The sequence below is a fragment of the Rhea americana genome, unplaced genomic scaffold (genome assembly GCF_003343005.1).
Source record: "Rhea americana isolate MKP2758 unplaced genomic scaffold, rheAme1 scaffold_2, whole genome shotgun sequence".
NCBI classification, from domain to species: Eukaryota; Metazoa; Chordata; class Aves; order Rheiformes; family Rheidae; genus Rhea; species Rhea americana.
In genome coordinates, this window is record NW_028186149.1 from 9,145,658 (window position 1) to 9,168,955 (window position 23,298).

The following is a 23,298-nucleotide window of genomic DNA, read 5'->3' on the forward strand; positions in this document are numbered from 1 at the left end:
CATAAAAAAACATCCATAGGCAGTATTAATAGGGCTTCATAAGATGGATTCTGTCAATAGCTGCTGATGTTACAATAATAAATAATTGTAAAAATAGCTTATTTTGTAAACCTACGTAGTTGGAAACAATTTTTCTATGCAATTTTTATATGAATGCTGATTTAAAAACTTTAAGGCAACTTTTGTATAGCATTAAGTATTTATCAAAAACAAAAAAAAATCTGTTGTAAAAACTGAGTAGTGTGAGTCATATATAAATATGTTTTAGGCTTGCGTTAACACTCTCATTATCTGATTATGACAAGAAAAGCTTTGAAATTATTTTTTTAATAAACTTGTATATATGAGACCGCATGATCAGACTATCTTATTTTTTTTTAAAAAAATGAAGCTTTGGTGTTGCATTTTTTGCATTTGTTGTGCTTTTTTTTATTGAGATCTGTATTGGTGCCAGGGTAACCATATGTCTAAAAGTATAACAGTTCCTCCTTTCACAGAAAATTAGAAAAAGAAGAAATAATCATCTTTGGTAAAAAGTGGGAATGTTCAGATTACAACTTTTAAAAGTAGGGGAGCTCTTACTGCGAATCCTTCAATTCTCTAAACATGAATATCGGTCTGTGTGTATTTCTGTAACTTAAAATGGTTATTAGTTAAAACTTGTTTGTATGATTTTTATAACAAACAATATGCATATTGTTGCGATTTGCATTCTGTTTTTTCCTTTGTGCACAAAGTATAGGTGTGTTAATTTGTCCCAAGTTAAAAGTACCATCAAAATTATAAAATGAAACAATAAGGAAATACTTGTACTTAATATTATGGTTTGAAATATTTGCTTTTAATAATTACTGCTTGTTTAAAATTTTTTTTTTTTTTTTTTTTTTGGAGTCAACATCTGATAATACTGAAGGGCTTTTGTTGTAATCTTCTCATGTTGTCTTTGCACTTCTAATGTCTCATGCCAACATTTTTTTCCCCCCTCTTCTATCTTATAAAGAAACAAGGTCCAACTAACCCAACACTCTTTCATCTTGTTCGGGATGTCAAACAGGTATGCCGTAAACATAAAATCTGTCAAACAAGCGGTCTTAGGTTTCAGTGTGGTGGTTGTTGTGTGTGGATGTTTGGTGGATTTGGTTTTTTTTTGTTTGTTTGTTTGTTCTTTTGAGAGGAGGTATTTTTCTTGTTTGTCAAATTAATCTTGGTTTTATTAATTAGGCTTGACTGAAGCAATAAACTTCTTTCTCTCTGCAGTCATTATGTTATTTCTAAGATATGCAATTGCATACCTAACTGCATGCTTCGTTGCCAGACAGATATGCACTAAACCTGATGAGTGTTATCAGTTTTTTTCCTCTTGCTTCTGATTGTTTTGATTTTTGAGGAATTGGAAAGCTGATATGCACAGGTGGAGTTGTTTTGGCTGTTAAAACAAACAAACAAAAAACCCACAGCAGAACAAATGTACATACTGCTGAGGAAGATCATACAAAAAAGAAACTACAATCTTGTTTACTTTGAAACTACTAAATATTGAGCTGTGTAGATAAGTTTTTATCATGAAAGGCTTAATTTGTTATTTGTTTAGAATTATGATGTAACATGTAGAAACATTCTAAGCAAGATTAAATTAAGATTGTAATTTGTAAAACTAAAAGTACCTTTTGTATTTCTAGGGAAATCTTCCTCCAGGATATAAAATCAACCTGATTGATGTGGGGCTGGTTATTGAATATTTGATGGGAGGAACCTATAGATGCACCTATACAAGAAAACGCTTTAGAGCTATATACAATAGTCTCAGCGGGAACAATCGGGTATGTGGCAGTTGGATAATAAGACAGACTGCTTCATCTGTTCATGATTGAAGAAATAGATACAGATATATGTATATCTATATTTTTAAAAAGATGGGAGCCATATTATTCTGTTCTTTTTTCAGTGGTCTGATTCTTTAAAAAACAATAGTAATGCCTATGAAGGTATCTAGGAGCTGTTTTGAGGTTGAGAAGAAACAAAAGAGGGTTAGGCATTTCCTTACTCTTCCATCCAAATTTCTTTTCTTTTGTTCCCCCTTTTTCTACTTGTAGGGGAAGAATGGGTTCTAAACATGCTGATTCTCCAAGACTTGGGATGCAGTTGTCCCAGCTTCTTCACAGTTTTGCTGGTTGCTTTAGTAATGTTTTTTGAATTGTTTTTACTTCGATACTTCTTAAATATTTAACGAAAGCTCTAACTGTTGATGTTATATAAATTCATCACTGTTTCAGTGACAAAGTGTTCAGCTACACACCTGGCTGTAAGTAGTTGATTATGTAATATCTTGTAGATATGTGTTAAAAATGAAACAAAGAAACAAAAACAACAAAAAAAAAAAGAATGAAAAAAAACCTTGTTGTTGTTCTTGTTATGTTACAGCGATCTGGACGAAATCCTTCAAATAATACTCCTCAGATGTGTAAAAGCCATGAGCCTTTTGGTAATAGGGCAGATAAGAAAGAAAAAATGAGACATAATCACTTCATCAAAACAGCACAGCCATATAAACCAAAGGTACGGATGTGAGAGGGCATGTGGCCATATTTCTTTCTTTTTAAGCTCTTAAGAGGGGAGAACCGGGATGACATCTGATTGCCACTGAAATAAATAATAACTTTCAGTGTAAAGCTGGAATTTCAGTTTTGCCTTCATACTTATTTATAAACTGTCTAGCACACTTAAAGGATTGTATAAAGAATGTCTTTATATTAGTCTTCCGGATAAACTCTGGTGCATTAAGGAGCAAGCGCTTTTCCTTGGCACAGTTCTAGCACCTGAGGAACTAAATAGTTTTGTAGACAGAGCATGATTTGACTCTGTGTTGCTATAGACAGTCTTGATGACTTTCTTCATTTGTATGTAGGTATATTAGTTACTGCTTTTCTATTGGTCTATAAATCAAAGCAATGTAGTCTCCCAGTTCTTAAAATGAATTAGAATCAACTGAGTTTTGGAAAGAAATTTCTAGCTGCTTCTCAAATATGTTCAGAAACTAGTTTCTGAACATTATAAATGCATATGACTTGAGCCATTAGATCATTGCGTTTTATTAGTTTCTATAATGAACAATTCAGAGATTTAAAATGTAAGTTTCTGATTTTATTTTGAAGATTGACACTGGTGCAGAAGAGGGAAAAAAGAAAAGAACCAAAGATGAAATAGTAGACATAGATGATCCTGAAACAAGACGTTTTCCGTATCCTCTCAACGAGCTGTTACTTTGGGCAGTGTTAATGAAGAGACAGAAGATGGCCCTCTTCTTCTGGCAGCATGGGGAGGAGTCCATGGCTAAAGCTTTAGTTGCTTGCAAAGTGTACCGTTCAATGGCATATGAAGCAAAACAAAGTGACCTTGTTGATGATACTTCTGAAGAGTTGAAACAGTATTCCAAGTAAATCACATTTTCCTATTGTTAGATCTGTTCTTGAGTTTCCCATTAAAAACATTAGGTTAGACATCACCAAAATCCTAACCGTTCTTTTAGCATGCTTTAAGAAATTTGATTTTTTTTTTGTTTAAAAGGATTCAATAGCACTCTAGTAAAAGTTTTGTGTTAGATATTGCCCACTTTAAGTCATGATCTGTAATGCTTCATGTAGTTAAATTAAAATGGCACTGAATGTGCCATTGATATACTTTTAAATTACTTTTTTCTTCTAGTATTTTAGCAATTGTATGTAGTCTGTATATAGTTCTAATGGAAGTCACAAATCCACATGTTGTACTTCAGCGTTATAATGTAATATAAGCACGTCTACTGGAAAACGAGAGAGGTGATAGTCCACTCAAGTTGCATTACTGAGAATTTGATTGTGCAGGAAAATTCAGCTTAAACTTGATCATGTGTACGTACTAAGTTTTGATTGCTTTGATGCCTTTTTTTTTTTCCCCTCCATTCTAGTGAGTTTGGTCAGCTGGCAGTTGAACTGTTAGAGCAGTCCTTCCGACAAGATGAGACCATGGCAATGAAATTACTCACCTATGAGCTTAAAAATTGGAGTAACTCAACTTGTCTGAAGCTAGCAGTGTCCTCAAGGCTTCGTCCGTTTGTAGCTCATACTTGTACACAAATGTTGTTATCAGATATGTGGATGGGAAGGTTGAATATGAGGAAGAATTCGTGGTACAAGGTAAGCATCATCACAGTTCATTATTGCCATAAAAAGAATCAACAGGATATACTTCATTTATGCCTAAATGGAAAGAAAGCAAGTGTTTAAATACTGTTAGTGTAAAGCTTTTACCACTCTAGCTTAAGTTAATAATGCTGTAAAATCGTTCTTCTATAACATAATCAAAACGGGAAATATTTATTAACTGTTCTTTTGATACTCTATTGTCTTTTCAAATAAGGTACAGAAATATAGAAGGCAGAAAACAGGCAAGTAGCCTTTAATCAGAGGCTTAAATAGAATGAATACTAATCCACTACTAAAAATATAATGGTAAAAAAAATTAACAGAAAAAAAAACACTGTAAGAATATAGTTTCATGCATTTTGACTTTTTACAGGCTGCACTTACAACCTGATGTAGAAAAGCTTTGTATACTCTTTATTTTGGAGGAAGAAACTGAGCAAAGGGAGGGTACAGCATGAAGCAAGAGTAGGCAAATCTGGAATAGATTTCGCAAAGGTGCTCTGTGTGATACAGATCAATTGAACCAAAATGGAAGTTGCATATTTCCTTGAGATGGTGTACCAAAAACTTACTGCTGCTAGGAATATAATGAAATACAACTTTCCTACAAAATACCAACAAGCATCACTTAACTTGTGATCTACTAAAATCCTCTTTGATAACTGATTTGCCATTTTCTTGCTTGCTTTGTAACAGGCTAATGACAGTAAATAGCTTTTACCTCTTTTCTTCATCTTTATCCTAGCTTTCATTTTTCTACTGTGAGTTATAAAACACAGACTCATACATACTTTTAAATGTGCTTTGACAATACACAGTTCCAGAGTTTCTGGGCAGTAGATTGAAGAGCAGAGTGTAGACAGAATGTATCTGGATTTTCAGGCTTGGAGTACATTCTCTCTAATGGCTTTTGGTTCTGGAATTTATTGATTGTTCCCCTTTCCTATATCCTCAGGTCAAGGAATGCTATGTATGTCATCGTTTTCTCTTAAGTATGTATATAAGTAACAACTATTTTTTTTTCTACGTTTTTTTGGTCTCACAAACAAGCAAGGGAAATTTGGATTATACTTTTTACAGGGGATGTTCTGTATTTTGGTGTATTCTGGTATTTTGATACAGCTGTGAATTATTTGAAAGGTGTTTGCACTTAGTCTTCATCTTTTCCAGGTGATACTGAGTATTTTACTCCCGCCTGCTATACTGCTGTTGGAATATAAGACCAAGGCTGAAATGTCACATATTCCTCAGTCTCAGGATGCACATCAAATGGCAATGGATGATAGCGAAAACAACTTCCAAAATGCAGCAGATGAAATACCTATGGTAACACACGGGGTAGGGGTGCAGAAATACTAAAAGCGACATTTCTAATTTAGAATAAATAATAATTACCTTTTAAAAAATAAAGTAAGAGCTAAAATACCCAAACAAATCTACAAAAGCATGTATTTCTGTATGTGAAGTTAACAACCCTTTCACTTTAGGAGGTGTTTAAAGAAGTAAGGATCTTGGACAGTGCTTCAGAAAAGCCTGATATGGAGACACCAGTAAAACCAAAAAGGCTTCCAATTACACAGAAATTTTATGCATTTTATCATGCCCCAATTGTGAAGTTTTGGTTTAATACGGTGAGTTTTAATCTGTGTAATGTGTTTTTATTTGGAAATCTAATACAGATTTTTGAGTTTTTTTTTCTCAACATGTAGCTCTCCGTGACTCGAATCAGAGTTTAAACACTATTTTTTCTAATAGTACTTTACTAAACTGGAAATGAGAAGTACTTGACTCTAGAAAACTGAATACCTGCAGTTCTCAGATGTATTTTTAAGTTTGTGATGGTTTTGGTAAACACTGACTTTTGTAAAGTGGTTAAGAAAGAGTATTTAGCAGGAATGTTTTTATTTGGCCTGAGCAGTTAGTATCATCAGTGCTTAGCAGTAAATCTATCATCAGTCATTAGGCTAAAAAAATCTTCATGCAAGAAGTGTTCATGAATAACTTTATTTAAAATATTGTAATATAAGCTCTATAATTTTTATTACAGAAAAAATAGCTTATTGCTGCTACTTTTCTCCTTAGTAAGAGGAAAATTTGGAAATTTGGGGATTTTCTTCTAAATAATAACCTTTCCACTAGGGTAAATGTAGTACTGTAATATATGTGAAGCTTTTATTTTATACCTCATCAAAAGAATCCATGTACATCTGTAAAGAACACTTATGTAATTTTAGGAATAATTTTCCTTGCTATTTTTAGTTGGCATACTTAGGATTTCTCATGCTTTACACGTTTGTGGTCCTTGTGAAAATGGAAGAATTACCATCTGTTCAAGAGTGGATTGTTATCGCTTACATTTTCACATCGGCAATTGAGAAAATTCGTGAGGTATGTCTGTAATAATCTGTTATTCCTTGTTTCTTTGTCGATTACAATAAACTATCTTAAGAAACAAGAAAACTAAGAAACCTTAAATATCAGAGTACATGGTATAATATCTTTATTTTAAACTTTGATGTAAACTGCTAGTTTTGATACGAGAGGTTTCTTGGGCTTGCTTTTGAGCCTTTTCTGTTTAAAAGGTGGGATATGTTTTGGTTTATTTTGTTTTTTGGGTGTTCCCCTTCCTCCTTCCCTACCTCGACCTGTAAATTTCAAGGAACTGGCAATGACACCCTGGGTAGTGGGGTTTTTTGGGTTTGATTTTGTTTTTTTTTTTCCTCCTCTTTTTATCCTTGACACAGAGTCTACAAGTTGCAGTGAAACAAACAACCTTGCTTTTCTTAAGGGATGAAACATGCATGTGTACCTATTGTTTTCAATCACTCTGCCACTGTGACCAAAATGCAACAAAACCAGAAAGCTTTATCAGGGCAAGATAGCTATTGCAGCTACGACCTTGCTGATAAGCAAAAGACTTATTGAAAATTCTAGAAGAATCTTTTAAATAGAAGAGCTCATCCATTAACCTAAAACCACAGGTTGAACTGAAGGACAGAAACTAGAGCTCTCTTTTGTAACAGTAACTGTCTTGAAAAAAAAGTAGCAAACGGAATAAAAACAATTCGTTTACACATTGTTCAGGCAGTTGGGAACGTAAAACATCTTCCAGTATCAGTTGTGAAGCTGATTTATTTAAACACTCGTTTTGGGGTTCCTCAGTTTTAACATGTAAACAGTCATGCATTTGAGTACATATTTTATTCTTGCAAATATAAAAATTTATACTAGTTAACATGTTTTAGTGTTCTTCTGTGTGGAATAAGTGTGAGGAGACCTGATTTTTTTTTTCCCTGCAGATCTTTATGTCAGAGGCTGGCAAGATTAATCAGAAGATTAAAGTGTGGTTTAGTGATTACTTCAATATCAGTGACACAGTTGCCATTATCACTTTCTTCATTGGGTTTGCGTTAAGATTTGGAGCAAAGGGGAACTTTGGTGAAAACACTTACAAAGAAAATTATGTTTTTGTTGCTGGAAGAATAACATATTGTCTCAATATAATTTTTTGGTATGTGCGGTTACTGGATTTTCTAGCTGTAAATCAACAGGCTGGCCCTTATGTTATGATGATTGGGAAAATGGTAAGTACTAATTCTGTGTGTGTGTGTGCGCGTGTGTGTGTTTTGGGTTTTTTTTCTTTTTTCTTTTTTTTTTTTTAATCTTCTTGAAATATCTTGTTGCCTCCATTGGTAACTCTTCTCATTTTAAATTTTGAAAAAGTTTTTTGCTTTGATTTGTTGCCAGAGGCACAGTACTGTTTCTTAGTCTGTACTCAGTCCTTGGAAAACTGCACCTGTATTTTGTACTGTTACTCAAAAATTTAGGAAGAGATATTTATCTTGCTTTATTGGCTGCTGCTCTTCCACATAATAGGTATTTAAGCATTATGAAGAAATCTATCAATTGCCTTTTGGCTGAGAACAGTAAATGTATCAGAAGCAAGGAGATGATAAGACAAACTTTCTCAGTGTTTAGTTCACAAATTTTCTTACTGAAATATGAAATACTTGAGCCTCTCTTAATTAGAAAATGTACAGAATCCATCAAGCTTATACTGTAACTGTAAAAAATTTTAAACTTGTGAAATTGTAATTATGACCTTGTGGGATTAACTGTATTGTATTTTGTTTGTTAATAGGTGGCCAACATGTTTTACATTGTGGTGATTATGGCACTTGTACTGCTTAGTTTTGGTGTTCCTAGGAAGGCAATATTGTATCCTAATGAAGCACCATCTTGGACTCTTGCTAGAGATATTGTGTTTCATCCATACTGGATGATTTTTGGTGAAGTGTATGCATATGAAATTGATGGTAAGACACTGCAGTTTTGAAATAAACAATGAAAGACTCTCTCTGACAAGATCTTCTCAAGCTCTTACGGAATTTTCATTTTATAAAATGAAATATCTTGTATTGTTGACATATTCATGCTGATAGTTGGATTATCTCCTCTTTGTGAGGTTTCACTTGTAATAAGTTATTGACCAGACATCTATTAGTCTCACTTTTTCATTTTTCTGTATAAACCTTGAATGGCTTAGAAAACTCTACTTAACCAGAATTTCTCGTAAGACTATTCCTAGCAATACTTTTGAATTTTTCCCAAATAGCTATTAGGACCAAATTTTGGCTAGGTGTTGTGGGGGGTAATCATATTATCAGATTAATACTATAGTGTTGTTATACTATGATATTAATCAAACTTTGTGTACTGCATTGCTAATATGTTGGGATTTTTTGAATTGCAGAACAGTGCATGATGGTTGTAAGTGGTCTTTTTTTTTTCTATATTTTCACATAGACATTTGTCTTCTGTCATAGCTGTTGAGTGCTAAAATTGGTACCTGTTTTCTATGTCTTTTTCCGAAACAGTATGTGCAAAAAATTCTGATCAACAAGTTGCTCATCTCTGTGGGCCAGGAACATGGTTGACCCCATTTCTTCAAGCTGTCTACCTCTTTGTACAGTACATTATTATGGTTAATCTCCTTATTGCATTTTTCAAGTGAGTATATGGATAATTGACTATTGTTAATTTTTGCTAATCCCTTGACAAGTTTGTATTTGACTTTAGTAAGATGACTGGAAATCACGTACCCTGATGGCAGTTTGAAGCAAGCCTATGACCAAGGAGGGAAGGTTTGTGATGTGACTGGTATGTGTCGCATCTGTCAGACCAGAAAAACAAGAAATTTAAGAGAATTTGAAAGCATTTTGAAACTTCTTAGTCAGAAAACAAACTAAATTGCTTCTGAATCTGTATATTGATTCTTGCCTCTTAGTTCATCTAGGAATTTCTCCTTATTTCTTGAGTTCAACTGCAGAGTAAATTAGTCTTTTGCAATTCTCTACAAGCATATGTTTTTTGGGGGAATAAGCAGTTCATTGATACTGAAGATTGGCAGACTGCAGAATGAATGTGGTCCAATATAAAAATAGGTTTACTGAAACTATTTTTTTTTTTTTTGGTCGCAAATTTGAAATTTGATCTCATGTAGCATCATTTAGTTCTGAGGAAAGGTACTGAGGTGGTATTATTTGAGAGAAATTCATAACTCTCTCATAGCTTTACAACATGGTCTTTGCTTGAATGTGTTTAGTTTCCACTATAATCATTTATCCAGTAAGAGATAAGTATGTTCTTTTCTTTCTTACTTACTTACTTACTTGTCTTTAGAAATCTATTTAGTTATTGAAGTGTAAAATACTTGGTGTGCTAAAATGCTTCTTTTTGTTCCTTTCAGCAATGTGTATTTACAAGTAAAGGCAATTTCAAACATAGTGTGGAAGTATCAACGTTACCATTTCATTATGGCCTACCATGAGAAACCTGTTCTTCCTCCACCACTTATTATTCTTAGCCACATGGCTTCCCTGTTTTGTTGTATATGTAAAAGAAGAAAGAAAGACAAGACTTCAGATGGGCCAAGTATGAACAGTTCTTATCCAAAATATTGTTCTAACATTTTAAATGCAATTAAGGCAAGCTGTCACAAAAGTGCTAAATTCACGTTTAAAAGTATGTTGCTGTCAACAAAGTGGAGAAGTAGGTTTTAGTGTTTGATCTTTTAAATTTTGCGTAAGCTATTTCTCTTCAAAGTTGTAAGGTGTTTTTGCAGGGGGGATAGTATATGGCTCCTAGAAAATCTCCAGTCAGACTAACTTGCATCAAAAATAAATAATTTAAAAAAAACTTATCAAAAGACTGAGTTTCCTGTTAATGCTAATGGGACAAGTCCATCTGTCCTCCTACCCCAGAACATTTAGTCTTTATTTAAAACCCTTTGAAAATGTAAAAAGAAAAAGAAGTTTCACAAATAATAAAATCTAACTAAGGAATCTAGCCTCTTCCACACTAATACAAATGAAAAAGTGTATTGGAAGGGCATAAGGAATGATAACATTGCACACAGATCCACTCAGAATTAGTATTTTTATTTGAAGTGAAATCTTTGGTCTTGAGCTCCTTTTATAGCAAGGAGAGGAAGGGACCTAGGGGAGGCATTGAGTGTTTTTTGTTTTGTTTTAACACCTTTTGTAAAGTTAAGGCTATTAATTTCCATCATCTCTATTACCTTAATATATATACATCTCTGAACTGTTGTTTTTTCTCTCTTTAGAGCTGTTCCTGACAGAAGAGGATCAAAAGAAACTTCATGATTTTGAAGAGTTGTGTGTTGAGATGTATTTCAATGAAAAGGATGATAAATTCCATTCTGGAAGTGAGGAGAGGATTCGAGTCACTTTTGAACGGTAGAATATTTACAAATAAAAGTTATGAATGGGGAAGCTTATGGCTTGAGGGGGAAGGTTAAGTGTGCTTTCAGGGAGGTAAAAATACAACTCAAGAAACTACTCAAACCAAGTACTCATGCAAGCTTTATACGATACCTTTCCATTACTATGCAGAAGTTAATAATGTGTTTTATATATTCTGTGTATTCTGTAGATTTGGCAGCAGTTAGTAAGTTGAGGCAATGATGTAATTTTTGTTTATGACGTTTTTATAAAATAATACATCTGAAAGTGCTGGTTTTTTTGTACATTAGTTACGTGGTTCAAAAGTGTGTACCAATTCTGTATTATAAAACAGTCCAACACTGTTATACCATCTTACCAACATTTCATAGCTCCTCCTTCTTTCTTTCTTTTTTTTTTCTTTCTCCTTAGAGTGGAACAAATGTGCATTCAGATAAAGGAAGTCAGTGATCGTGTCAACTATATAAAACGGTCACTGCAGTCTTTAGATTCACAGATTGGCCATCTACAGGATCTGTCTGCTCTGACTGTGGACACTCTGAAAACACTGACTGCACAGAAAGCTTCAGAAGCTAGCAAGGTTCATAATGAAATTACACGGGAGTTGAGCATTTCAAAACATTTGGCACAAAACCTCATCGATGATGGCTCTCTACGATCTTCTGTATGGAAAAAACACAGCATTGGAAATGTCTTTGGTCCTTTTGCGCAAGGAGGCCTTGAAAGAAATAATGCTTTACTCTGTAACATTCCTATACGTGATGACAGAGAAGGCCAACATAAGACAATTGGTCAGGAGTTAGCTCCAGTTCCCCGAAGAGAAGAAATAAACTTTCAAGAGGCAGGTTCCTCAGGCAGTGCCTTATTTCCAAATGCTGTTTCTCCTCCAGAACTTCGTCAACGAATACAGGCTGCAGAGATCTCAAAATCCAGTAGTAGAAGTAAAAAATTAGGCAATTCATCCAACAGCATGCCGCATGTAACTTCCCCAACAGCTAAATTTTTTGTTAGCACGCCATCTCGGCCCAGTTGCAAAAGTCAGCTGGATTCTTCAGTAAAGCATGAAGAGACTRTTTGCTCTAAGGCTACAGAAGGAGATAATAATGTAGAATTTGGTGCATTTGTAGGTAAGTATAATAAAATAGATTCTGAATATCCTGAAGTCATTATTAGCTGCTCTTATTCTCTTGCTTCTGGCTCTGCTTGCCTTGCTTTAACCCAACCTTGTGTTGAAAACGGAGGATACGTTAATTGTGGTTTTATTCATGATGAGAGTGACACTAATGGTAACTACAGCTGCAGAGCTGACAAATGTGATCACCAGTCCTCTGTCAACGTATTGAAGAACAACCCCCAAATGAAGCTGTCTTTGTCAACTTGCAACATGAAATCAACAGTCAACTGTAACACGAGTGACGACTTGCATGGAAAATTGAGTATTAGAGATGAACTTTCCCAAAGTCAGCATGTCCTTGCAATGGAACTACAAAGTCAAGATTTATGTTCTAACATCCTTATGGGACTACTTCAAAAACTGTGGACCAAATCTAAACCACAAGGTTTGACTTATCAAGAATTGTATGGTATTTTGGGTGTATTCCGGTTGCAGGTGACTTTATTCTACTGTTATGCTCTGCTTTTTTTGCTTTTAACATCTCTAATTTCTTTATATTGCTTGGATTTTTTTTTTTTTTTTACTTAAGAATTGTTATTTCTTTACAATTCTGTCGCATAGACAATATTTTTCTGAAAAAAATAGTTATTGAGTGTGGCAGTTTTGTGCGATTAGCATCTCTTCAACTTCATATAGGTGTGGTAGACAAACTTTTGCGGACTTATTTTAAAGATCCTACCTTCTCATTGTACAAACTAAAAATATTGTCTATTTCTTGACGAAATTACAGAAGACTTTTTAGGCTGATGGAATCCTGGACAAATATCTTTGTGGTATCTGTGTCAAGCTGAGGGATCCTCCTGTGCTATATTTCTAAACACTGTTTTAATTGGGATCTTCCACTGTTGCCTATGCTAATGCATCTTTTGGCAGTCTTTTTGGAAGCTCCCAAAATCCCTTTCTTAAATGCAGTATTATGCCTCTCCTTGAGTTTTGCTTAACAGTAAAAAGATGCATGTTTTTGGTTAGCGTTACCTACACATTTGAATGGTAAAACAGTGGCAGATTCATTGCAAAACACAGGTGTGGGTTTACTAACTGATTACTGTAAGATAGGTAATGCTTTAGGTTAGGCTTAGTATATATTACAAGATTGCAATCTGGAATTGCCAAGTTGCCTGTAGAAGTGTTAAAATACCCCTGTTGTTCTCAGTGTATTTCAAAGGTTTGTTCAAGATGCAAGCATTTAAATCTTTAGACAAGGGTTTATTCTACTGCAAGACTTGGAGTGCTAAGAAAATAACTCTATGCACTAGCATTTTTAGATTTGTGTATTTGTAGGAAGAGTATTTGTATACTCACTAGCTACTTGTTTATAATTTCTTTATGATTTAAAAACAAAACAAAACACTTTATTATTTGTAAGCAAGACTAAACAAAAATAACTGCCTTGGTGATTGTATAACTCTATCTAATCTTTGAATGGACTTTACCACTAATAACTTCATATACTAACTATTCTTATTTTATCGAAGCTAAATTTTTAGCATATGGTCCTGTGACATCTAGCATTTAGAACATACTCTTTATTCCTACTGTACAGGTTTTATAAAACTTCTGATGCAGTGCAGCTTTACAAATCAGTCCAAATAGATTTTCATTTATTGTAAAGCTGAAGCTTGGTAAAGCTGAAGAATATTTCTTGCAGCTCAGAGGATGAAGGGTATGTTGTAAAAGCTACCACAGAAAACTGTCTGCTTTTCCTTCATTTATCGTACTTGCAAATATACTGCAATTTGGACTATACAATTCCTTTCACGTCAGGCACATCCATGTGAAATCTTAGAATGTAAGGTTCACATTTTTAATTGTGGTACTCCACCCCTTCATGTGGGAAAAGCAATAGTTTTCTCTTAATATTATATTACACTGATTTTATTTTTGTTTGCTTAGAAAATTTTCTCTAGTGCAATCAGGTGCACACAAGTTAAAGGGAAACTTTTAATGGTTTGTGACCATTTGTTATGATTATATAAGCTATTTGGCATGGTTAGAATATTGATGTTGCCTTGGATTTTGAATACTCTTTCTTTAATTCACTGTCGAAGGTCACAGAGACAGCATGGAATTACAGCGGTTTAAAGAGGCAGCAAACAGAGGGAAAGAAAGAAGCGCTGATATTGAGGTAAACTTGGAAGATATTCTGTGAAACTTAAGTTAATGGGGATTTTTTTTTTAATTGTAACTTCACAATATGTTTTGAAAAACATAAGAGTGAAGATAATCACAGAACTTAAAAATATCCTGGCGAGAAAGCTTATCTGTCTCAGTTCTATGATAAAAGCATAGTGGAAACCCATGCAACCTCAACTACACATCAAGTACTGTTCGTCAAGTACTTCATAATATGATACCAATGAAATATTAAACAAGATCTAGTGGTATGAAAGCTGAGATGAATATAACTATGAATTAAAATTGTATGTCCCACAATTAGAATGTTTAGTGTTGTCAAATCAAACATTTGATGCTTTTAAACTTCAGGATGGGGGTAGCAAAATTTCAGTAAATTAGTGATGTTTTGTAGAGCAAGATGATGGTATATGGGATTAAAGAAGTGACTATGCAAAAAAATGTTCATTGCTTTTCCAGAAACCTCCTACGTGATATATAATTTCAATATTCTTAAAGAATAATAAAAATAAATATAGGAAAGTTATTAATCATGACAAACCTGTCCTCTAGGTGCCATAGCATATATTAAAAAAAAAGTCAATTTTCTTACTTTAGCTGTTAAAATAAATATATTAGAATCATAGAATCGGTAAGGTTGGAGGGGACCTCTGGAGATCATCTAGTCCAACCCCTCTGCTCAAGCAGGGTCGCCTAGAGCATGATAGACAGGGCTGCATCCAGGCGGGCCTTGAAGATCTCCAGAGAAAGAGTCTCCACAACCTCTCTGGGCAGCCTGTGCCAGCGCTCTGTCACTCTCACAGGGAAGAAATTCCCCCTCACGGTCAGGCGGAACTTCCTGTGCTTCAATTTCTGCCCATTGCCTCTTGTCCTGTCACACGGGGCAACTGAAGAGAGTTTGTCCCCGTTCCTTTGACACCCTCCCTTCAGGTACTTGTACACATAGATACGATCCCCCCTCTCAGTCTTCTCTTCCCCAGGCTGAAGAGGCCCAGCTCTCGCAGCCGTTCCTCACGGTGCAGGTGCTCCAGCCCTCTGATCATCTTTGTAGCCCTATGCTGGACTCTCTCCAGYAGCTCCATGTCTCTCTYGTRCTGGGGAGCCCAGAACTGGACACAGTACTCGAGATGAGGCCTCCCCAGGGCTGAGTAGAGGGGCAGGATCACCTCCCTCGACCTGCTGGCAACAGTCTTCCTAATGCACCCCAGGMKACCATTGGCTTTCTTGGCCGCAAGGGCACATTGCTGGCTCACGGTCAACCTGTCATCCACCAGCACTCCCAGGTCCTTCTCTGCAGAGCTGCTCTCCAGAAGGTCAGCCCTCAGCTTGTACTGGTGCCTGGGGTTATTTCTCCCTAGGTGCAGGACTTTGCACTTGCCCTTGTTGAACCTCATGAGGTTCCTCTCCGCCCAGCTCTCCAGCCTGTCCAGGTCTCTGTATGGCAGCATGGCCCTCTGGTGTGTCAGCCACTCAGTAATTACTTGCAATAGTAAGCAGAAGTTCCTGTTTGCAGTTCTCCATTGTTTGAGGGAGAATCTGACATGAGAATTTAGTTATGACTGTTTGCAATGCCAGTGTTCTGCTGAGGCTCCTTCTGATATGAATAACATATGACCACAAAATATTTCTTTTTTGTCTATTTTTGCATGAGTCTTCTGTTAATTTTACAAGTTGACTTTTTTTTTAATAGGAGCAACAGGAAGACTTCAAAAAAGCTATATTGGAGGGTATAGAGACAACCAGACTTCAGGTAAATGAATCTTTCTATTTATTAGAGCCATGGTTTTCATTGACTACTGAATTTATTCATTACAGCTAAGATAGGAAACTCCGTTTTCTTGTGTCTTTATCCATAAAGTAACCCTAGACATAATTAAAAAAAAAAATGTAGGGGATTTGGGATTTCAACAAAATTTATATCGTTTGTCTTTCATTAATCAATATCTTCATCAGGTATGACACATCGTAATTGGGATGTCCAGATGTAGTGCGTACACAGTAATAGAATTTACTAAGAAGCAGTCTGGAGGAAGCAGGATTTTAAAATCTACTGCAAAAGGCCTAATATCAAACAGTGGTATAAGTTGGCATATCTGGAATTCTAACCTTTAACTTCATACTGGAATTGATCTTTTGTCCTGGAAGCTTTACTGTTGCTGATGAACTGGAGAATTCTGGTTGAGCCAGGTTTAGCAAGTTTTGTAAAACTAGAAGTTGGTGATCCTTTCAATGACTGGTGTTCTGGTTTCACAAGATGCACCGAGCTAACAGCTGTCATCAGAAGAGAGAGGTTCTGTGTTTCCCTCTCTTCTACAAGAAGGGTAGGAGGGGTTGTGTGCACCTTTTGGTGACAGTGCGTGGCTATCTCGGCTCAACTGAATGTGAAAGTTTCCTTACTGGTGCCTTGGACAACCTGTGCTCTGGAGAGAGGAAGTATGCCTGATGTAAGAAACAAAGTCAACCTGGGAAGCTGATGTTGCCTGTCTTCTCTGATGTTTCTCCCTCTTCATCTTTGATTTTGTAGTTTGTTTGTTTATTTAAAGAAAAATTTAAGCTGGTGCACTGCTGCAGGCTCAAGCCTTCTCATTGGTTGCAGAGCTCTGTACTAGACATTGATATAGCAAGGTGGTCCCCTTGACACAAGTCTATTAATTAATACCAGGTTGCGAACACCAGTAGCATTTCCAGAAAAGTACCAGTCCTTCTAAACCCTTAGTTGCCAATCTTGACTGATATAATTGTTTTGGTTCCTACCATTCATGTAGGCACCACAGTCAGTGACTGTATGATGCTGAGGATGGTAGTACTGTTCCTGAACACTAAAATGTCTGTAGATCTAAAAATGAAATTTTAGAATACACTTTTCACAACAGTCTTGGTCATCTCTAAATAGATATATCACACACATGAGCATATATTTATATTTATAATATGCCTGTGTGTATGTATATATTTATTTTGAGAGAGAAAGGTGCAGAAAGCTGGTTACAACTTTCCAACTATTTCAAGTCTTGAAATCAAAGCAACGTATAACATTCAAAGGCTTAGCTTTCTGTTCTTCAAAATCTTGAATTTGAGTTTTTTTTTTCTTTAATTCAGGTAACCATTGGAATTAATAGGCTTGTTGTGAGGCATGTTCCAGCCTTGTGTCAGTCTACATGTAGTTCCAGTTTGTGCCTTTTGATTATTGTGCAAAAGAAACTTATTGTTTCAAGCTGACCACCTCAGTGGATATTCTGAGAGTATATAATTATTATTTTTAAGGAATATATTCTTGAGGAAATTAATTCATAGACTTCAGGTTTTGGTGTGACAAGATTTCATTACGTTTCATCACTATTTTCAGTGAATCCTTAAAACTAAACTTCAGTTTCTGCCACAGTCAAGTTCTCAAATAGGAGTCCATAGTTAGTTAGTTTAACAAATACAAAATAGCTGAACTTGGTGCTTGTAGAGATCCACTGTAACACTTTTCTAGAGTTGTATCTTAGTGTCTGTAAGTCTTCCTTTAGTATAGGTTACTAGTCTTCATATGCTCCTGAAAATATTAGAACTAATATTTGCTGTAAGGATCAATTTAACTGAACGAAGTACTTGGTTTATGTATTTTTACACAGCAAGATATTTGAGGTACATACAAAAGTAAAGGTGATCCTTAAAGAGAACTTTAGGCAAATCACATGGTGGAAGAGCGGCAGAAGAAAACGGGGATGATGATGACGGCTAATAAGTATATTTCTTTTACAGAGTCTTCAAACTGACTCCAGTCTGAGACAGTCTAGTTCTTGTGGTGGATTTACTGACTATCCTCTGAATCCTTTGGCAGTCCATTCTGAACAACGTAAGTATGTTATCTCTTCAGGTGATCTAGCTTTATCTCCAAATCATGTTGACAATAGGTGTTCCAAGAGGATACAAAAGCACAAGAAGTTAAATCATCTTGATACCCCTGATTGATGTTATTTGTATCAGGTACTATGTTTCATTCTGGTTCTTTCAGTCATGTCAGATGAATCCTATTACCTTGCATTTGCCACAAATAGCTGAAGTCATAAAAAGTTAAGTGATCTAATCAAGACTGTGCAGGAAACTTGCATCAGCCAATTGTCCAATTATGAATTTCTTTTATTTGTAGTATATAACAAGAGTAGAAGAGCATCAAGTGAAGATACTCAGCAGGTAGACTCTAAGGCAGCCTTGCTGACGGTTTGTGCCTTTACTTATTTCTTTATTTGTTGGTTAAGTAGAACAAGAAACTCAGATACAAACAGAAAAAATAAAAGAAATGGATTGTATAAAGAATACTGATTTGGGGACCCTCATTTGTCAAGGAGGGAGAAGGAAGGGACCAATTTTGACAGAGGGAGGAAAATCTGCTGCTTGCTTTTATGTAGAATGCTTTATTTTGGAATAGATATAGTTAAATAATCCATAAAACAGTTATGGATATAGCTTTTTATATTCTTTAAATTGCAGTTACTATTCCTCAGTTGTACTTGAACCTTTTCATTCAACTGCAGTTTAATACAGCCTGGAGAAATATTTCCATTTTACAAGCTGTGCTGCAAAATCTTAAAACATATCAACCACAAGAAAATTAAATACACTAATTTTGCTTATGAAACTGAAACCTTTTGTTTTTTTCCCACTTTGGTCTGAAGGATTGGTTACAAGGCAGACCTTCAAATAGCAGTCAAATGTAAGTTAGCTCTCTGGTAACGGAGCAATTTTGTTATTATTTTGATTTGTGTGTATGTGTTTGTTTTTTGTCATCGTTTTTTGTTTTTTGTTTTTGCTATAGTAGTATGTTTAATGCAAAAACAAGACAAAGTTTTGTTTTTTGTTTTTTTTCCTAAAAAAATAATTGAATTTGTTCAGCACGTGAACTACCTGGACAAGTTCCATGTAAATTAGTGGGGCCACATATCAGGGGGCAAAGCATGTCTTTAAATGAAAAGGTCTATGTTGATGTTTACTGAGGAATTGGCTTCCTGGTAAAGGGCTTTATCCAGTGTTTCAAACTGTAAATGTTCTCTGAAATTGTGTGACTGTTGCTCCTGTTAACAATTATCCCCCGAGTTAAGTGATTGTTAAAGCCATTACCTTATTAATCTGATAACGGGAGGGTAAGCTGTTGTGAACAAGTTTTAATTAAAGCACCTCTGTGGGAATGAGCTCTTGTGATGCAAACTTAATATAATGTTGTGCGTGACCTGGTATTTAAAGTACGGCTCTAAAAACAGGAGGCTACTTCCATTTGGCTTCCATAACAGCTTTCCATTACTGTTCTGTAATTAAGAAACTTGTGCTGCCCTTGAAAAGTAGGATAAAAACAGTACTGTAAGGTTAACAAGGTGACTCCAGAATAATGTGTCAAAATCAGTGAATACAAAATGAGAAGTTTTTTGAGAAATAACGATTGCCTGTTTTGGGGGCCGGGGGGGTTGCATTTCACAGGCCATCTGAAGAAGATGCTTTGAATGGTAAGTTTATTGTTTCTAATATAAGCAAGCTGGGAGCTTTTCATACAAGCAGTAGTTTGGGTCTTGTATGAGGATATATTTAACAATTGATAATTTAGATCTTAATGGACAGATGATACTGTGATGATGATTTTACTTCTAAGAAATAGCCTACCATTGAGCACTACAAAATTCTTCCTACTCTGTTCTCTCACACACCAAGAGCTAAATGTGGTACTTGACCCTCTGTACTTCAAATCTTTTTCAAACTTATTAGTTGCTTTGAAAAATTTCTTTGCATATGATGATTTTTAATACTCAATATAGACTACGTAGTCTATATTATCTCTTTCATTTCTTGATCCTTTTCAGGTATTGCTTCTCCTTTCAAGCCTATCATGGATATCAATTACTATTACTCAGGTCAGTACCTCACATGAACTAATAGTTCATATTTTTAATTACACTTACTAGATTTTTAAAGTTTAACAGCTATTAAAATTTTTCTCTAGCTGTAGAAAGAAATAACTTGATGAGGTTATCACAGAGCATTCCATTCACTCCTGTGCCTCCAAGAGGTAAGAATGTAATTCTTGTTAGTGGATGGAGGGTCAAAGTTCAAAGGACTGGTTCAATATAACCTTCGGGGGAAGAAAAAAAGAAAAYTTTGTATAGATTACTTCTAATATAGAATGATCAAACCAAACTCGATATTTTCTCATAGGTATCTTAGATGTAGATAATGAACTAAAATAATGTCTAGTGTGTCTAGTGTCTGTCTTGCAACACTCAAATATAAAGAAGTCTAATAACACTGTTTCTAGTGCAGTGTTTAATTTTATTTAGTTGTAGTTGTCCTCAGCAATGGTGATACAGTGATAGTGGTGTTGTGGTAACAACTAGTTTTTATAACAAACTATTCTGGAAGTACTCCTCTGAGACTTGTTTTGACTCATAAATGTAAACAAATATTTATTCAGTCTTTTTCACACTATTTAGACAGTGTCAGTAGTAGTTCTGATCAGGAGGACAAAAATGCTGTGTTACCTTGTTGCTGTATGAAAGAAGTTGGAGAGGGATCTTCACACTGCCTAACTTACATTTTTACATTAATTCAGAATATTATTAACAACTTAATATCACTGTGTGTTGAAATCTTAAGGAACTGGATGTTTTCATTGCTTGTAATTTTAAACTTGTAAAAATAAATGCAGTAATTGCTTTTTGTATTGTAACGTAGGTGAACCAGTCACTGTGTATCGCCTTGAAGAAAGTTCTCCCAACATCTTGAACAACAGCATGTCTTCCTGGTCACAACTAGGACTTTGTGCTAAAATTGAATTTTTGAGTAAAGAGGAGATGGGAGGAGGTTTACGTCGAGCCCTTAAAGTAGTATGCACATGGTCAGAATATGATATCCTGAAATCGGGACATCTTTATATCATCAAGTCTTTTCTTCCTGAAGTTGTGAATACTTGGTCAAGCATTTATAAAGAGGACACTGTGTTACACTTGTGCTTGAGAGTAAGTTTTTTTCTTGACAATTATTAAACACTGACAGGCATAATATATTAAACATATAAAAACATATATTAATAATAAATATGAATATTAATGTTAAGCATATATAAACAGTATTAATATTTTCCCCCATGAAAACTAATGTATGTTTAAAAACCAAAAAACTAATGTTCTCCAAGAACTAAAGGGTTAAAAATCAAAGGACTCAAATAGCCCAATCTTTGAAAATCTAGATATAACTTAAAAAGGAAGTGATTTACACTGTTTTGGGAGGAATAGACACTTATAGTTCCTGCTACCTTTTCAGTTCCCTAATGTTTGCTGTCATATAATACAACTAATGAAATATGAGCTTTGACTTGTAGGAAATTCAACAACAGAGGGCAGCACAGAAGCTCACATTTGCTTTCAATCAGATGAAGCCCAAATCCATTCCATACTCTCCAAGGTAAGTGTATTTAAACTTTCCTTATGTTGCATGTTTGTGACTTAAAATGCCTAAAGAGCTTTGAACATATGGATCAAATATATTAGGTACAGACTTGTGAATATATGCCTCAGAGCATTGTTAGGAATACGTCAAATTGCAGAGTTAGCCTCAGTAGTATTTTCTGTTGATACTTTCTTGTACTGATTCTAGGTTAGTATCATAATATAAATGACTTGGTATGGTAATTTTAAATTACGTAAATGACTTGTAAATCAATTTAAAAAAATCTAGTAGAAATGATATATTTGTGATATATTTGTCTTCTATTTTAGAAATAGATTGATTAACTATGGTTTTTTTTTTTTGTTTCTTTGTTTTTTACTAGGTTCCTGGAAGTTTTCCTGTTATATTGCCACTCTGCTGGTCAGTGGTTTGCAGTTGAAGAGTGCATGACTGGAGAGTTTAGAAAATATAACAACAACAACGGTGATGAAATAATTCCAACTAACATGCTAGAGGAGGTTATGCTAGCTTTCAGCCATTGGACATATGAGTATACAAGAGGGGAATTGTTGGTACTTGATCTGCAAGGTAACGTCTTTATTTTTAAATTGTGTTTGGGCCCAAGGTAGGGGTCGTGCACGCGTGTGTGTGTAAATTTCCCCCCTCCCTCTTGTAGTAGCATCTAATATTAATGCATGTGCCTGTAATAAATAATAAGCATTATTTAATGCATCTTGATCTAGTTAGATAATAAGCATTATTTAACACATCTTGATCTAGTTAGCTGGAATCAATGGTGGATTTATTTAATATTGCATGAAATGTTACAGCAACATGGAGAGTATTACTTCCTAATGATTTGCACCATTAAATATATTAGTTGGTGCACTTGTGTGGTACCAAATGTATGGTAATCTGTATTTATCCTGAACTGTATCAGCTATTCTGGCTATGAGCAATTCTGTATAGGAAATTTCTCTTGGGTAAAAACTTAAGTGAAAATTTGTAGGCAGATGTAAAAATAGTGTTTGTTTAGAAGCAATTTGTGCAAGAGTAAAGTGTGTCCCTTATCATTTGATTCTTTCCCCCATATTCGTGGAAGCTGAGAGGTCATAACCAAATATGCGAAAGGTTTTCAATATTAATGCATTTATGTAATATATCAGATTTAACTTTTTCTTCATATGCTGTCTGAAGGTGTTGGTGAAAATTTGACAGATCCTTCTGTGATAAAAGCTGGAGAAAAAAGGTAAGAGTAAAGAAGGATTGAAAGAAAAGTGTAAAAAAAAATACACTTGAACACATGCAGTCCATGCTTATGTACACTTTATTTTTAAGGTCATATGATATGGTGTTTGGCCCAGCCAATTTAGGAGAGGATGCAATAAAAAACTTCAGAGCTAAGCATCACTGTAACTCCTGTTGCAGGAAACTTAAACTTCCCGGTAAGAGTTGCTGATGTTTTCTTCTAAGACACTTGTATTATATGAGATGCTATGCCATAGCTGTGTCATGCTGTGAAAATGGGATGATTAACAAACAGCAGTTTTGTAATTTTAGTTTTAAAAAGGTATGTTATTTTAAAATAAAATCCTAAATGAAGAAATAGGAATGTCTGTGTATTCTATAT

The 23,298-nt window shown here is 34.9% G+C and overlaps 1 protein-coding gene across 1 annotated transcript in view; it reads left to right on the forward strand.

The window, feature by feature from the left end:
• The window catches only part of TRPM7 (transient receptor potential cation channel subfamily M member 7), a 57,757-nt gene that overhangs the window by 32,141 nt on the left and 2,318 nt on the right, over positions 1-23,298 (forward strand). The window contains exons 14-40 of the mRNA XM_085303673.1: positions 1,001-1,054; positions 1,680-1,820; positions 2,422-2,556; positions 3,153-3,433; positions 3,944-4,172; positions 5,352-5,507; positions 5,669-5,812; positions 6,441-6,569; positions 7,481-7,765; positions 8,323-8,497; positions 9,059-9,191; positions 9,931-10,115; positions 10,807-10,939; positions 11,357-12,504; positions 14,168-14,244; positions 15,943-16,002; positions 18,000-18,093; positions 18,388-18,458; positions 18,914-18,951; positions 19,710-19,735; positions 20,087-20,137; positions 20,227-20,292; positions 20,955-21,238; positions 21,601-21,683; positions 22,051-22,256; positions 22,866-22,917; positions 23,007-23,113. Coding sequence (XP_085159799.1) covers positions 1,001-1,054; positions 1,680-1,820; positions 2,422-2,556; positions 3,153-3,433; positions 3,944-4,172; positions 5,352-5,507; positions 5,669-5,812; positions 6,441-6,569; positions 7,481-7,765; positions 8,323-8,497; positions 9,059-9,191; positions 9,931-10,115; positions 10,807-10,939; positions 11,357-12,504; positions 14,168-14,244; positions 15,943-16,002; positions 18,000-18,093; positions 18,388-18,458; positions 18,914-18,951; positions 19,710-19,735; positions 20,087-20,137; positions 20,227-20,292; positions 20,955-21,238; positions 21,601-21,683; positions 22,051-22,256; positions 22,866-22,917; positions 23,007-23,113 — 4,543 coding nt within the window. The remainder of the gene's footprint in view (positions 1-1,000; positions 1,055-1,679; positions 1,821-2,421; positions 2,557-3,152; positions 3,434-3,943; positions 4,173-5,351; positions 5,508-5,668; positions 5,813-6,440; positions 6,570-7,480; positions 7,766-8,322; positions 8,498-9,058; positions 9,192-9,930; positions 10,116-10,806; positions 10,940-11,356; positions 12,505-14,167; positions 14,245-15,942; positions 16,003-17,999; positions 18,094-18,387; positions 18,459-18,913; positions 18,952-19,709; positions 19,736-20,086; positions 20,138-20,226; positions 20,293-20,954; positions 21,239-21,600; positions 21,684-22,050; positions 22,257-22,865; positions 22,918-23,006; positions 23,114-23,298) is intronic.